The sequence below is a fragment of the Mastigoproctus giganteus genome, chromosome 10, assembly GCF_048544385.1.
Source record: "Mastigoproctus giganteus isolate SK-2022 chromosome 10, ASM4854438v1, whole genome shotgun sequence".
Lineage (NCBI taxonomy): Eukaryota > Metazoa > Arthropoda > Arachnida > Uropygi > Thelyphonidae > Mastigoproctus > Mastigoproctus giganteus.
The window spans coordinates 15,671,034-15,688,206 of NC_143584.1; the positions used below are offsets into that span (position 1 = coordinate 15,671,034).

The 17,173-nt window shown below is 39.0% G+C and overlaps 1 protein-coding gene across 1 annotated transcript in view; it reads right to left on the reverse strand.

Moving 5' to 3' along the window:
- LOC150078796 (guanine nucleotide-binding protein G(o) subunit alpha-like) overlaps positions 1-17,173 on the reverse strand; it is a 112,355-nt gene that overhangs the window by 65,334 nt on the left and 29,848 nt on the right. Inside the window, exon 3 of the mRNA XM_090383356.1 lies at positions 13,260-13,401. Coding sequence (XP_090239482.1) covers positions 13,260-13,401 — 142 coding nt within the window. The remainder of the gene's footprint in view (positions 1-13,259; positions 13,402-17,173) is intronic.

Genomic DNA, 17,173 nt, shown 5'->3' on the forward strand with positions numbered 1-17,173 from the left:
ATAACAACTGCTATTCGCGTAGGTATTGACTCCACTAGATGTCTGAAGGCATTTTAAGGGATCTACAGCTAATAGATGACAGCTGCGTGTCCATACGCCTCACTTCTGTTCCAAAAAATCACACAGGTGTATTTGGATTGAGGTCAAGCGAATTTGGAGGCCAGTCGAGATGGGCGATATCTTCACTATGTTTCTCGAACCACTTGTGCACCATGCGGTTGGATGAAACGGCACATTATCATCTTGGAAGATCCCGTTTCTGTCCGGGAAAAATGCAACATGGCAGGGTGCAGATGGTCTCCTAAGAGCTGCCATTAGACCTCATAAGTGCCACGTTTGAGTATTACCAAACAAATACAGGAAAGAGCACCAAGAGTAGCTCCATCCACTAGGAATGACTAGGGATCACTGGTCGGAAGGGGTAGGCAGAGATCACAGGTTGAGAAATATGATCAGGATCTCAAGTGGAAAGACTTGAGCAGTCAGAGATTTCGTCTAATATTGAACATATGTCTGTTGAAACCTTAAGTGAATTTGACATGATGCAAGCTGAAGGTAAAATGATAGGAAACATTCAAGCATTAGTACCTGAGGAAGATAAGTGTTGTTACAAATGGAGAGGGAAATATAATAAGCACAGGTGAGGATTTAGGGGGTAGCAGTTGAAAGTGATAATGTTGAGAATGTAGGTGATCAAGTACATGTGGATATTGGTCCTAAAATTATTCAATTATAAGGAAGTGGTGTTTATGTACCGTGAAGTGGTGTATTAAGTCTGTAAATTGCGTGTATTCTTCGATCGATTTGCCTGCTTTGCTGGACGAAAAACCCCTGTTTTTTTCGCGGAGTGGGGGGAGAAACCTTGCTATCTACGACGAAGATCGACTAAAGCGTCATTGACGAGGTTCGAACCCAGGCCTTTTTCACCCGGTGTGGGTAGGACGGTGACGATACCACTGTGCTACCTGCGCAGAGAGGCAACCTGGGTACATTTGAACGTGTATGTATATAGGTAGGGTGGCCCACAGAACGTCCGTTCAAATCCGTTTCGTTTCCTTCTAAATTATATAGACTCTGCAAAACAGTCCCGACGTGAAGTAGTGTAATGCTTCTGGGAGTCGTGTTGTGTTGGCCTCTTGGCTACCCAGAAGTAGCTGTCACCAGGAAGGCTGCTTCCAGATACTCGTTCACACCACCAGAAAGTGGGCCAGTTCCAGTAGATGGGACGTCTAAGGTCTCAGATTATGAGACAAAAAAAAAAAAAAACAACTCTGGGGGCAACTTGGATACAGGATTACTGACTCCACAAACTTTGCACTACCCCCTGTGGATGCGGTATTTTGCGCTTAAAACGCAGACAGCAGAACTAGGCCCGCCTCCTCGTGCTAGGAACGGGCACCAGGCAGCAGTTGTCCAGGTGTTAGTTGCTCCCTAGTGGCTAAGAGGCCTGATACAACACACACACACACACACACACACACACACACACACACACACACACACACACACACACACACACACTATTAAACATATACCTACATATTATATACACCAGGCCCTTTACAGGGATCTTTAAAGAATACAGATACACTAGGTGGAGTTGGACGTCTGTCTTGGTGTCGCCCCAATACATATAACACGTACATACATTAGCATTAGCATTAGTAGAGGCATATGATGCAAGAAAGCAAGCTTATACAGCATCAGCCAGAAAAAAAAAAAAAAAAAAAAACTTCCACTTCACCCCTCCGTTCGTTCGAAATACCTGTCCAGCTGAGCCTTAAATTTAGCATTAGCATTAGTAGAGGCATTTGATGCAAGAAAGCAAGCTTATGCAGCATCAGCCAAAAAAAAAAAAAAAGTAACATAAATAAATAAAAATAACCACTTCCACTTCACCCCTCTGTTCGTTCGAAATACCTGTCCAGCTGAGCCTTAAACTTATTTAGGCTGTCAACTTCCACGACAAGGGATGGAAGTCTGTTCCACCAAACAACCACCCGCTGGCTAAAGGCAAATTTCCGCACATGTATCCTACATCTGTCTTTCCTCTATTTGAATTTATGCCATCTCAGGTGATTATTCTGAGCAAGAGGAAGAATCCCATCAGCATTGAGCATGCTCAAACCATTCAAGGCTTTATACACCTCTATCAGATCACCTCGCTGGTGCCTAGTTTCCAGACACTGTAATTCGCAAAGCCTTTCTTCGTAAGAGCACCCCTTTGTCCCATTCACCAATCTAGTTGCCCTTCTCTGTACTCGTTCCAGCAGCTCTACATCCTTCTTGAAATGAGGCCTCCAGGCCTGTATACAGTACTCTAGGTGTGGCCTGACCATTGCCTTATACAAGGGAATAATCACCTCCTTATCCCTGCTAGAAAAATTCCTATATATCATTGACAATACACCATGAGCTACTCTTGCAGCCCGTCTGCACTGCTCAGAGAACTTCATATCTGCCTGCACAACCACCCCCAGGTCCCTTTCACTCTCTACCACTGTCAGTGTAGTACCACACAGTTGATACGTTGCTCTGGGGTTGCTGTTTCCCATATGTAGTACTTTACATTTGTCAATGTTAAACTTCATTTGCCACCTCGAAGCCCATCTGCTCAACCTTTCCAAATCCTGTTGCAGCAGCATAGTGTCAGTAGTGTCCTTGACAACCCTGCCAACCTTCGTATCGTCTGCAAACTTGGACATTAAGCCTGATATACCATCATCAATATCATTTATAAATACAGAAAACAATAAAGGACCCAAAACTGAACCCTGAGGGACTCCACTAATAACATTAGTCCACGATGAGCAGTGTCCATTGATTACCACTCTCTGTCTTCTCCCCCTCAACCACCCCTTTATCCATAGCAGCAATTTGCCTCCAATGCCACACTGCTCCAATTTGTGCAGCAGTCTTCCATGTGCAACAGTATCAAAAGCCTTTCTAAGATCCAAGTATATAATATCAAAGTTATTCCCTGCATCCAGTTCTTTTGTGACTGCATCATAGTATCCAATCAAATTGGTCAGGCAAGACTTACCCTTAACAAAACCATGCTGTGTCCTAGCTATAACTGAAGTCTTGTCTAGATGATCCTGCAGTGCTTCTTTAACCAGTGCCTCCATTAATTTTCCGGGAACAGAAGTTAAACTCACAGGTCTATAATTACTTGTGTCAGCCTTTGATCCCCCTTTGTGAATTGGGGTCACATTTGCACATCTCCAGTCCATGGGTACCTCCCCTGAGTCCAAGGAAGCTCTTGATTTGGGGTCACATTTGCACATCTCCAGTCCATGGGTACCTCCCCTGAGTCCAAGGAAGCTCTCATAATTATGGCTAAGGGTTTGCTTACTTCCTTTGCTGCCTCCTTTAATATAACTGGATAGATCCCATCCACCCCAGGTGCCTTTCTTGTGTTTATCTTCAACAATTTCTCCTCCACTTTGCTCTCAGTTATTACAAGATTCTCTAGCTTACTGCTAGAGTTGAATACACCTCTGGCATTCCCCTCGCTGAATAACTCCTCGTGTGTGAATGTCGATGCAAAATATTCATTTAGTTTGTTAGCTACCTGAGCAGGGTCATCAACAGTTGACCCATCGATCTCAAGTGGACCAATCTGATTCATCCCCTTCCTTCTAGAGTTTACATAAGTAAAGAACTCTTTGCTGTTTTTCTTCGCATCCCTTGCCAAGGATCTCTCGTAATCTGCCTTCGCCTGCCTAACCTCCTTTGTAACTTGGTTACAGATCAACTTGTATCTATCATAGGCGTCTGTGTCACGTGTTAATTTGTATGTCTCCCATGCATTTTTCTTCTCTGCCATATGCCTCATTAGTTCATCTGACATCCATTTAGGCCTAAACCTTTAACAATATTTCTTAGTTGGTATGTAAAGCCTAGTAGTTTCCAAGATAAGTTCTTTGAATGCTTCCCATTTTGAATTTGCTGTTGGCAATATCATCAGTTGATCCCACTGTATAGAATTTAAATACCGTCTCAGTCCATTGTAGTCGCCTTTACGAAAGCAATACCCCTTCCCTTTACCCCTAATGGTAGTTACCTCTTTGAGTAACTCCCACTTCAGCACACTGTGATCACTGCCACCTAGTGGTTCATTTATCTGCAGATTCTTAATGCATGAAGAATCACTGCTGATAATCAAATCAAGAGTATTACTCCCTCTAGTTGCCTCCCGAACATGCTGATGTAGAAAACAATCATCCAATAAATCCACAAAAGCCTTGCTACTGTGTGAGTGACCAGCCCCCAAATTCCAGTCAATATCTGGGAAATTAAAATCCCCCCATTATAAGACTCTCTGATTTACTGGCCCACTCTATTTCTCCGCACAGTTTCTTATTATACTCATCAGAGTCATTAGGCCTATAGCACACTCCTACTCTCAATTTTGATCTCCCAATGCTTATGTCACACCAAACTGACTCGAAACTGCACTGTCCAGCGATGTCGACTGGCTTCACTTCCTTGGATTTTATGTGTTTTTTAACTAATAGCATAACCCCTCCTCCCTTCCTATCCTGTCTATCCTTTCTGTAGACATTGTACTCCCCAAATTCCAGTTCTGCATTCCTTATATCTGTGTGACACCACGTCTCTGAAATCCCCACAATATCTGCCTTTGATGTTTTGAGCAATACCTCAAATTCATCAAATTTATTTACTAAACTCCTAGCATTGGTGTACACGCAAGTATACATGCACCTGTTCTTTTTCTTAGCAACCCTAACACAACCCATGTGTTTACTTGTACCCCAATGATTCCCAGCAGTCTCTGAAATATCCTGCATCTTATTTTCCAGGCTGCGGCTCATTCCAATAGAAGCAGTGCAAGAATCACTTTCACCTCTGCCAGTGGCTACTGTTAATCTATTAGTCCTTGTATCCCCCCAATCTAGCAGTTTTCCGACCCACCTAACACTGCCTCGATAGCATTAGCAAACATTCTTGCACCCTTTCTATTTAAGTGTATCCCCATCCCTGTAGAAGCAGTCTCTCCTGTTAACAAGTACAGACCAGGCTGAAAAAAATTCTACCCCTTGAGCCCTGCACAATCTTTCCAGGGCCGAATTGATTGACAGGGCTCTCATCATATACTCCCTCCTATCGTGTCTGGGCAGAATTGCAGACACTTTCAATTTCAACCCTAATTCACGGCTTTTTTTCATCAATGACCTGTACTTGTCAAGTAATTCCGCCGGTCTCCTGCTCTTAATATCATTAGTGCCAACGTGTACAACTATATCACCTTTTGTGCCCTTAAAAGATGATATCCGCTCTACAACGTCATCAACTTTTGCCCCTGGCAGACATACCCATTTATTTAGGCTATCAACTTCCACAACAAGGGACGGAAGTCTGTTCCACCAACCAACTACCCGCTGGCTAAAGGCAAATTTCCGCACATCTATCCTACATCTGTCTTTCGTCAATTTGAATTTATGCCCTCTCAGGTGATTATTCTGAGCAAGAGGGAGAATCTCATCAGCATTGAGCATGCTCAAACCATTCAAGGCTTTATAGTGCCTAGTCTCCAGACACTGTAATTTGTAAAACTTAAGTCTTTCTTCGTAAGAGTACCCCTTTGTTCCATTCACTAACCTTGTTGCCCTTCTCTGTACCCGCTCCAGCAGCTCTACTTCCTTCTTAAAATGAGGCCTCCAGACCTGTATACAGTACTCCAGGTCTGGCCTGACCATTGCCTTATACAAGGGAATAATCACCTCCTTATCCCTGCTATAAAAATTCCTGTATATCATTGATAAGACACCATGAGCTACTCTTGCAGCCCGTCTGCACTGCTCAAAGAACTTCATATCTGCCTGCACAATTACCCCCAGGTCCTTTTCGTTCTCTACCACTGTCAGTGTAGCACCACAGAGTTGATACGTTGCTCTGGGGTTGCTGTTTCCCATATGTAGTATACTTTACATTTGTCAATGTTAAACTTCATTTGCCACCTCTCAGCCCATCTGCTCAACCTTTCCAGATCCTGTTGCAGCAGCATAGCATCAGTAGTGTTATTAACAAACCTACCAACCTTTGTATCGTCCGCAAACCTGGACATTAAGCTTGATATACCATCATCAATATTATTTATAAATACAGAAAACAATAATGGACCCAACACTGAACCCTGAGGGACTCCACTAATAACATTAGTCCACGATGAGGAGTGTCCATTGATTACCACTCTCTGTCTTCTCCCCCTCAACCATCCCTTTATCCATAACAGCAATTTGCCTCCAATGCCACACTGCTCCGATTTGTGCAGCAGTCTTCCATGTGCAACTATATCAAAAGCTTTTCTAAGATCCAAGTATATAATATCAAAGTTATTCCCTGCATCCAGTTCTTTTGTGACTGCATCATAGTATCCAATCAAATTGGTCAGGCAAGACTTCCCCTTAACAAAACCATGCTGTGTCCGAGCTATAACTGAAGTCTTGTCTAGATGATCCTGCAGTGCTTCTTTAACCAGTGCCTCCATTAATTTTCCTGGAACAGAAGTTAAACTCACAGGTCTATAATTACTTGTATCAACCTTTGATCCTCCTTTGTGAATTGCGGTCACATTTGCACATATCCAGTCTGTGGGTACCTCCCCTGAGTCCAAGGAAGCTCTCATAATTATGGCTAAGGGTTTGCTTACTTCCTTTGGTGCCTCATTTAATATAACTGGATAGATCCCATCCACCCCAGGTGCCTTTCTTGTGTTTATCTTCAACAATTTCTCCTCCACTTTACTCTCAGTTATTACAAGATTATCTAGCTTTCTGCCAGAGTTGAATACACCTCTGGCATTCCCCTCCCTGAATAACTTCTCATGTGTGAATGTCGATGCAAAATATTCATATAGTTTGTTAACTACCTGAGCAGGATCATCAACAGTTGACCCATCAATATCAAGTGGACCAATCTGATTCATCCCCTTCCTTCTAGAGTTTACATAAGTAAAGAACTCTTTGCTGTTTTTCTTTGCATCCCTTGCCAAAGATTTCTCGTAATCTGCCTTCGTCTGCCTAACCTCCTTTGTACAAAAAGTACAAAGAAAATACATACAAAAATACATAGAAAAATACATACAAAAAGTATTATATTAAGATTACCCGTAATTTTTTACATAAACCGCTATTTGTGTCTGTAAATTGCGTGTGTTGTATGGTCGATTTGCCTATTTTGCAGGACGATAAAATCCCAGTTTCTGGGGGGGGGACCTATTATCTACTCCTCAGACCGACTAACTCAGCCACGGAATGAAAAAAGCCCATTAAAGTTCCTCATATCTTCGACTGGATTCGAACCCGGGTCTTTTCCACCCAGAGCCAGGAGAACGGTGACGATACTACTGTGCTTCCTCGGAGACCGTTTATACATACAGACCTCACCATTGAAAAGCAGGAGGTATAGTTCTTGCCAACAAAACATGCCTTATATAAGGCATGTTTAAGCAACCACCGCTGCCTGCCTGGATAGTGGGCACCATGCACAATGGGTCCATGGGTTCGTGTTGCCACACACGAAGGCGTCCGTCAGCATGTTGCACCAAGTATTTGGTCTCATCCGTCCAGCACACTCTTTTCCAGTCCTCCAGTGTCCAATCAGCGTGTTGTTGACACTACAGCATTCGCTGTCGACGATGATCAGCGGTGAGGAGAAAGGTATCGTCTGCTGTGGAACCTCATACATCAGAGTGTGTAGCGTATCGTCATTTGTGGTATTGTTCTTGCATTCCCCATATTGTATCGCAATGTCAACTGTCGCAGAATGACCTGCCCTTGAACCCGTACAACGCACTGCACTCTTCGCTCACCACAAATATCTACCTTGCGTAATATTTTAAAGTTCTCTCGGTGGGAGGTGTTTGATTCGCTCGACACCATTCTTTATACACCTTAACCACACTGGACCGTGAGCAACCAACAGAGATGTGCCGTTTCCGATATGGAAGCACCCGACGCAAGAGCTCCCACAATCATGCCCTTTTGAAACTCCGTGATATCTTCACTACGTCCCTTAACTGTTAGGAGTATTTTTTCACTTCGACTTGCACGAGCAGATGCAAATTACCACTGCTGCAGCGTAGGAAGCTGTTCGGCTTCTTATATTGGAAGCTATGAGGCATAGTCTGTTATGGATGGAGCGGTTACAATTCAGTGATCACCGAGTGCAGTGCACATTATCCTCTAACTCAATGTCTTTTTCTTTACAACAATTGTATAATCTTTAATCGATGATCATCAGTTTGGCTCTGTGCCAAAGAGATAAACCATCTAATATGATAGTTTTTTCCGGGCTATTCGAGTGAAAATGTCCAAGTTAAAATCCCGTGAGTGGTGCGAAGAATTATTACAGGCTCTTTGTACAACGTGGCTGAGTTAGTCAGTCTCATACGATTGTTGCGTGGTGTTTTCTCCCGGAAACTTTTCATCCAGCATCCATTAAACTAATGGAATAATACACGCAATTGCGGATATGATATACCAATGTCTAGTAATTTCAGTTTTGTTTTGGTGCTTAACACATCTAACCTAACCTGACTGTCTGAAAACTCATTGGTAATGGCATGCAAACAGATCATTTTCATTTTGATATGTCCCATGCTCTCAAGAACATACCATGTTCTTTTACTCTCCTGACTTTTTCTTATAAGTTCCATCTGCCAACAGAATTTAATACGAGATTAATTAATCTGCAATCGAAGCTCTAAAAGATGTGAGCATTCATTTTCAGTTCATCTTCCAACCTGTGACCCGTATGGTAATTTATCACATTTAGATGTGGTATTCTCATTTTTGGTTATGAGAAAATGTGACCCTCGCGGGTAGCGAAGTGTATATAAGCACTATCCTTCCCACACCAGGTGGACAAACCTAATTTCGAATCCGATCAATAACGCGAGGAATTTTTATCGATTTTTTCACACCATGGTCTCGGGCGAGGATTGCATGATTTTTGGCCCCCGAAATCTCAGGCGAAAAATGTGAGTTTTTTTGAAGAAAAGACTCAAAATATTCGCGTTTTTTCTCCCGGAACAGGCAAGTTTTACACACATAACACATGCGTAATTTTTACAATGTATATGGCACAGTATGGTCAAAGTCGTTGAAGCCTAAAGCTCTAGAGCAGTGTTTCCCAACGTGGGTCCCACGCCCCACATGGGGGCAATTTGATTGTTCAGGGGGGCAATTCAAAAATTGCTCGTCTAGAGTTTAAAACAACCGCCTACTATGATTTAACTTGTACAAAAGAAGAATTGTTGGTATCTCAATTTTAAATAAGCATTCGTTAAATGTTGTACTTTCTATAGAGCTGCACTTGAAAGTTTGGAGTAATATCAACTACAGTTTTCTCGGAGAGTATTGCTTACTATGCCTAGTGAAGGAATAGTACATACTGTATTGGACGATTGCTTATGGCATATGCAATGTGCAAGCAAAGTGGTTGTCTACTGTAGCCTACCGCAAACTCAGCATGTTATATGAAATAGGTAATTCCTTTCATACAAACGCTCGTTTGGGTATCGTGACTGTACATTTGGATAGGTTTGACGATCTCAGATTAAAATAAAAATTACTTTGTCCACGCACAGAATTATTATTAATGAAGAACCGTGATATACAATGGTATGTATTTGTCATATATGTATTTCTGTGGTCTCAGTAAATAAGCAAATAAGTCCAAAAACTCGAATTTGCAGGAGAGGAAAAATAAACTTCACACTCTCATATAAACACGCATATATTCGAATATACAAATATTTATTACTCACGCTAAAACTACAATAACGAAGATAGCTGCGTGTCACATAATAGTAAATAATAAATACTTTATTATAGTGCACTTATCTCATTTTTGACAAATTAGACTTATCTGCTTGTTCACAGAGACCACAGATTTAATAGCCCGAATTCAGTAATTCGTGTGATTTATTCATTCAAAAAGCGTACTAATAATTAATTTTGATATATTAAAATAAAATTAAATTAACTTTAATGCATAGTTTATTTTTAGTTTTTGATTTATCTTATATTTATTTCTTTCAGTTGCGCAGTAAAATGAGTAGTGCAAGTAAAAAAAAAGTTCGTCAGTATTCAGAGGAATACTTAAAATTTGGTTTCATACCCGCTATCCACGATCAAAGGTCACCTTTTTGTCTTTTATGCCAACAATGCTTGACCAACGAATCAATGAAGCGAGGTCGTCTTGAGGCGCATTTGAAGGCGAAACATAATGCTCATGTAAATTCAGATTTAGATTACTTTCAAACTTTAAAGAAGAATTTTGAAAAAAGAGCAACATTAAAGTCTCTGTTTATTGCTCATACTGCAACTGTCAATCGTACTCTTGAGGCTAGTTATGAAATTTCTTTACTCATTGCTAAATCTGGGAAAAATCATACTATAGGAGAGAATTTAATCAAACCATCAATATCAGCATTTCTTAAAACAGTTCTGGAAAAAGATGACAAAGACGTGAAAGCTATGCCACTCAATAACAATACTGTTAGCAGAAGAATAGATGAAATGAGTGAAGATATTGAAATACAACTTGTTGGAAAGCTGAAAACAAGAAAATTCTCAGTGCAAATGGATGAATCAACTTTGAGAGACAGTGAAGCCGTACTGATAACTTATGTGAGATATATTGATAAAGGTAATTTTGCTGAAGAAATGTTATTCTGTAAATCATTAGAGAGCACCACTACCTCCAAAGATATATATAATAAGCTAAAAAATTACTTAGATGACAATAATATACCAATGAAAAATATAACATCTTGCGCTTCAGATGGTGCTCCTAATATGATGGGCAAGAAAAATGGCTGCTTAAAATTGATGAAAGATGAGAATCCAGAAATGCTTCTTGTGCATTGTGTTATTCATAGGGAAAACTTGGTAGCTAAAAATATTTCGCCTGTTCTTCATGAAGTACTAAAATCAGTTATAAAATGTGTCAATGCTATTAAAGCTAATGCCAAATGTGAGCGTCTCTTCAAGCTTTTTTGTGAAGAACAAAATGGAGACCATGTGAGACTTTTACTTCACACTGAAGTAAGGTGGCTCTCGAAAGGGAACTGCTTGAAAAGATTCATGGAACTATTTGATACTATTAGTGACTTTTTAAGTGACAAACCTGAAATGAAGCATCTGTTAACGGTCGATGGTAAAGCATTTGTGAGTTATTTAGCCGATATCTTTGAAAAACTAAATATATTAAATAAACAACTTCAAGGAACAAATAAAACTCTCGTCGATGCAAAAGCGAAGATATTTGGTTTCATTACATTTATTGAATTATGTCAAAAATATATTTGTAACAAAAATTTTGAACAGTTTCGTTGGCTGCAAAAATGTGAAGTGACTGATACCGCTGTACTTGTTATTGTCGATCATCTGAAAATTCTGTCCGCTGATTTAAAAGAAAGGTTTTCTGATTTAAAACAAATTGATTTTCCAACCTGGATGATGCAACCAATGTTAGTGGATTTGTCTGATGTATCAATGCAGTACCAAGAAGAACTCTCAGAAATGCAAAATGATGAGTCAGTTAAAACTTTATTCAATATAAAAGGAGCGATGGCATGGCTTTGTGATGAAACAGAAATTAAATACCCAAATTCAACCAACTTTGCAAGAGAGCTATTGTTACCGTTTCCATCTTCATATTTAGCTGAATGTGGATTTAGTGCCATAAATGATTTGTTCCTAAAGAAAAGAAATCGACTGGATATCACAAAACGGGGAGACTTGAGACTGAAGCTGACTAAATTGGAGCCCAATATAAAATCTCTCTGCGGCAAGCATCAAGCACAAGGGTCTCACTAAATTTAGTGCACTCATCTAGAAGTGACTTCACATGGAATGTTGAAATTATTAAACAATTAAATAATAATTACTAAAAATTAAAATATTATAAAAAAATCTTTCATATAAATTATTTTGTACTTGAATTTTAGTTGTCCATTATATGTTTTGAAAATTTACTTACTGTTTTTTTCTTAATAATTTCCTAATGATTTCTTCCTAAAACCTAAGTTTTGTGTCCTGAACAAGTTGTAATTAGGCTTCATTTAGGGAATAATTCAATTTTTGAATATAAAAAATATGTATATCGGTGTTTCCCAACGTTACATAGGGGGCATCAGAATTTTAGAAAGACTTAGGTGGGGCATGGTAAAAAAAAGGTTGGGAAACACTGCTCTAGAGCAATGTGCAGAAATGCTAATGCACCAGTGTCAATTGGAGAGTATAATTTTCACTCTTGGATTCTTTAATAATCATGCTGATTCACACTATTGATTCAGTCGAACTCTACCGTTTGCCTTCATGCAAGGTACAACACCCTTCCATCTAACAAAAACATACCAGGTAATGCTGTTTAATTCGTTTTTCCAACATCGTCAAACCACAATCAAATCATATCCGTTTTTAATCAGCAAATTAGGAACATAGCAAAGTCAAAAATTATAACCAGGTTTCCCAAAAAGGCTTTTTTTCAACATTGGTGCAATTACAGCAAAGACCTTGCAAACTGTTACCGTTCAAGCCATACAAAGTTGTTGTTGTTGTTGTTTCAGTGACTAAGGTCATATTGCTCCATGTATATTGTCTGTAAATTGGATTTGGATTATTGAAATAGTTTACATCAAGAGGAGAGTGCTTGTAAAGGGTACGAATTCTGTTTGAAGAAAACAGGACTGGTTTCTGTTCCATCTCACTATTTTCCAAATTTCAGGACAATCACTCTCATACTTGTCAAGTTAACAAATAATATAAGATTTTTTATTACTAAAGAGAGATTAAACCCAAAGAATTGAAGGCAGAGTATCATGAAGGATTTTAATCTTCTAATGGTATAAATATAGCCTTTCCAAGCGCCACCTTCAAGAAACTGCCAGTACAAACTCTCGAGATCATCCTGGTTAGTGTGTTAATAATGTCATTTTTGTAGGTTTAAATCTCCTTGCGTTTTTCTTAAGAGGATTATTGAAAATGAATCGTTCCTAAGGTAAACTGAACTAATCAGCATAAGCTTGGCAAATTTCTTTACACTTTTTTTGTTGAATAATAAAGCGGTAAACTGGATGGCTTCCATGATAAGATTGCAATCATTTGATGGTAAATCACTTCATCTTTAATAATGTCGATGCTCAGAAATGCATTGCTGATATACCTATTAATAATCGATGAAGGAAAATTTACTTTCCAGTGTAGTCTTAAATAGTAACTCACCTCTCTTTCGTTATTGGAGAAGCTGATCCCCAGATTAGGCATAGCCCTCAGAATAGCAACCAGAGACTGCACAGTGTTGCTGTATACTACGGGCTTATACTGTTTGAAGTCCTCCTGAGTAAATCCACTGTCGTGAATAATTCTGTTGGAACAAAAACAAAAATATTGATGAGGAAATTTATCTAATTACTCTCGTTATGTTGGACTAATTTCCCAAATCGAAAATAATGTTTTTGTATACAATAATGGCTGTTTAATGTCAGTTCAAGGTCAAAATATAGCATGAGATATAATAATCTCGAATAAAAATCATTGAAATATAATATCGCATAATTTCCATGCAAATTATCAGTATTTAACTTGTATTTAAGTCAGTAAAGTGACTTTTACGCCCCCTTTCGTTTGTAATATAATATTTAATTAATATTTCAATCATATGACAATTACAAGTGGTGTATTCTAGTTTCTATGGCAACCACAATTCTCCTTATAGTAGAATTACTGTATAAATGGCGCCATCTGTGGATCAAAATATTTTTTATTAATTTAATAACAAACCAGTTGAGCGTAATTTTAGTTTTCAGTCTGATGAAGAATATTGTATAATATAAAAAAATTAATTATTTTTTATATTGTATGGGTTAGTGCAATTGCATCATTTTTTTTATCAAATATTTGCAATTTTTATCCCTGGATTATCCTTTTATAACTTTTATCCTTTTATCCTTTTTTATTTTATTTTTTTCTTGAAATTTTGTTGGTTGGTGCATCAGCAACTTAGGCATATTGCACCGTTCATAATGCCATCGTGGATAGGCACAGTTGGTAGGATTATTGTCCTCCTTACACCTGGTGTAAAAGACCTGAGTTCGAATCCTGTCGATGACGGGAAGAATTTTTATGGATCTTTTTCTCAATCGAGTTTCTTCCAGAAACTCGATTTTTTCATCAAGCAAACAGAAAATCGACCTCAGAACATATGCAGCAGACAATATACACGTAGCAACATGGCCTTAGTCGCCGATTCTCTTAAAACCCAATAACAACAACCAAAATTCAAGTCCATCGAGGACTTGAGAACTCCAGCGAACAGAAAATTGGTCACAGAACACACCCAATTTACAGATAGAATATACGGAGCAATATGGCCTTATTCGCTGATGATCCCTAGATAATCCTACAACAACAACAAAACAACAACCGTACATAATATGTCTGTAAATTGCATGTGTTCTGTGCTCGATTTGCTATTTGTCGGATGAAAAACTGGAGTTTCTGGGAGAAAAAACCATGCTACTATCCCCAAAAACCGACTAATTCAGCTATTGCACAAACGACCCTTAAAACTCGTCCCTCTTCCTCAAACTCATCTTTTCCAACCAGTGCTACTCATGGAGATCGAAATATTTTAGAACTAGAATATTGTTTTGGTTTTCCAATGATTTGGGTGAAAGGAAAGTAATTCATTATTATCCAAAATATGGTAAGATGGTCGAAAATATTATGTATAATTGCGTGCGCAGAAAATTTCTCAGGGAGGTGCAAACCAGTTTTAGGGGAAGAGAACTAAAATTATGGTGGATAGCATTTTAAGAACTCTATTGCTGTTCTGTAAACAATCTCTGGAATGAAGGCATTTAAATACATGTATAAATTAAATATAATCAGAAGCATACGAGGAATTTTGATATGGCCATCAGAAATACGCCTTTATTTTTCATAAAAATCATTAAATCATAGTTATATTATAATATTAATTAATATATATTTTTAATTAATAATAATTAATGAAATTATTAAAAATAATTATTATTAAATTATTATCAGTGAGAGGATTTTGACCTTTATTTAAAAAGCGCAGTTTCTGTAATAATTTATAATGATTAATAAAAATTATAATATTTATAAAAATAAATTATAATTTCAGTTATTTTAAGTCTTTAAGTCGATTCGGCGCCTACAATGAATCTGTTCCTGTGGCAGGAGTATCATTCGCCGTCCCTAGTTATGCCTCTGCATTTATGTTGTGTGTTTTGATTTTTAATTCAGAAATATTTTCAGTTCAAATACTTTTTAGATCAATTAGCCGATATATACATTCATGGGGATACTCTTTTTAATTTTCCCCATACATCACTGACATCTTGCAGAAATTAATGCAACACCAAGGCTGGCTTTACTGGGGTTTCCTAGAGCAGTTGCTCCAGGACCACAAAGTCTTGGAGGACAAGAGCCAGCGCAATTGGTCCAAAATCTCCATGACCTTATTTTAGCCCCTTTAAAAATATGTGCCCAATGGCCCCGGCTTCTGTGGCCGTATTGCACCTCCCAAGGTTTTTGTATTTTCTACTCTGATCGGGGATTCGAACCCGCGACATTTAGGTTGCCAGGCTGTACAAATTGGAGCAGTGTAGCATTAGGGGAAAGTTATCGCTATAGACGGATGAGTAACAGAGGATGATTATAACTGGCAATGCTCTTCTTAGACTGATATTATTAGTGGAGTTCCTCGTTGTTCACTACTGAGCTCATTATTGTTTACAGTATTTATTAACGATATCGATGAAGGCATCATGCTTAGTCATGGTGTCTGTTATATATGCAACTAGCACCAAGAAGTGTCTGTAAGTGCGACTACGGTCAGTAGAAGGCAGAACAGTGCTAGTTTTTAGCAGAACTACACCCGAGGTCGATATCAATGATGCTTAGTTAACCATGGAAAAGCCAAACAAGTCCTATGGAGCGTTGAGGCTTGTTATACAGTCTTCAGATCAGATCTGATCTTCAAAGCATTAACCAAAAAAGCTTCACAATTCACCCATCCATATTCAACCCATCCACTTCCATAGCAACAGAGGAAAACCTATTCCAACAATTAACCACCCACCCTCCGTCTGAAGCCAAATTTCTGCACATCTATCCTACAACCATCCTTCCTCAACTTAAATTTATGCAACCTCATGTGTGTAGTCTTAGCAAAAGAAAAGGAAGAATGCTATCAACGTTGAGCTTATTCAATCAATTCAGATCCTTAAACACCTCAATCAGTTCTTCTCGCAGGTGCCTAGTCAACAGACGCTGCAATTTGCAGAACTCCAGCCCTTCTTGGTAGGAGCATCCTTTTGATCCTTTCTCGTTACTCTCCTCTGCACCCGTTGCAGCAGTTCTAGATCCTTCTTAAAATTAGGCCTCCAGACTATGTACAGTGCTCAAAATGGGGCCTAACCATGACCTTGTACAATGGTATAATCACCGTCTTATTCCTGCTAGCAGAATTTCTGTATAGCATTGACAATACCCCCATGAGCTGTCCTGGCTACCTATTTGCACTGCTCAGAGAACTTCATATATGACTGCACAATTACCCCCCACATCTTTTTCATTTTCCACTATGCTGAGTATAGTACCACGCAGTTGGTATGTTAATCTGGGATTACTGCTATCCATATCCAATAGCATGCATTGTCAATGTTAAAATTCAAATGCCATTTCTCAGCCCATCGGCCTAATTTTTCTAGGCCTTGTTGTAGTAGCTTACCTTGGTTACTGTCATTAACCACCCTGCCAACATTTGTATCATCTGCAAATGTAGATATTAAGCCTGATATACTTTCGTCAACATCATTCATACATACAGAAAACAGTGGACCCAACACTGAACCTTAGGGAACTTTGCTAACATCAGTCCATGAAGATCAGTGTCCATTAACAAGCAACCTTTGATTTTTCCCGACTCAACCATCCCTTTATCCATAGAAGTAACTTGCCCTTAATGCCACAGTGCTCCAGTGTGTACAGTTGTCTTTTATATGCAACAGTATCAAAAGCTTTCCTGAATTCTAAGCGTATGATATTGAAATTATTTTTTGCATTCAGTTCCTTTGTTACTCGCCCAATCAGATTCGTCAGAGAAG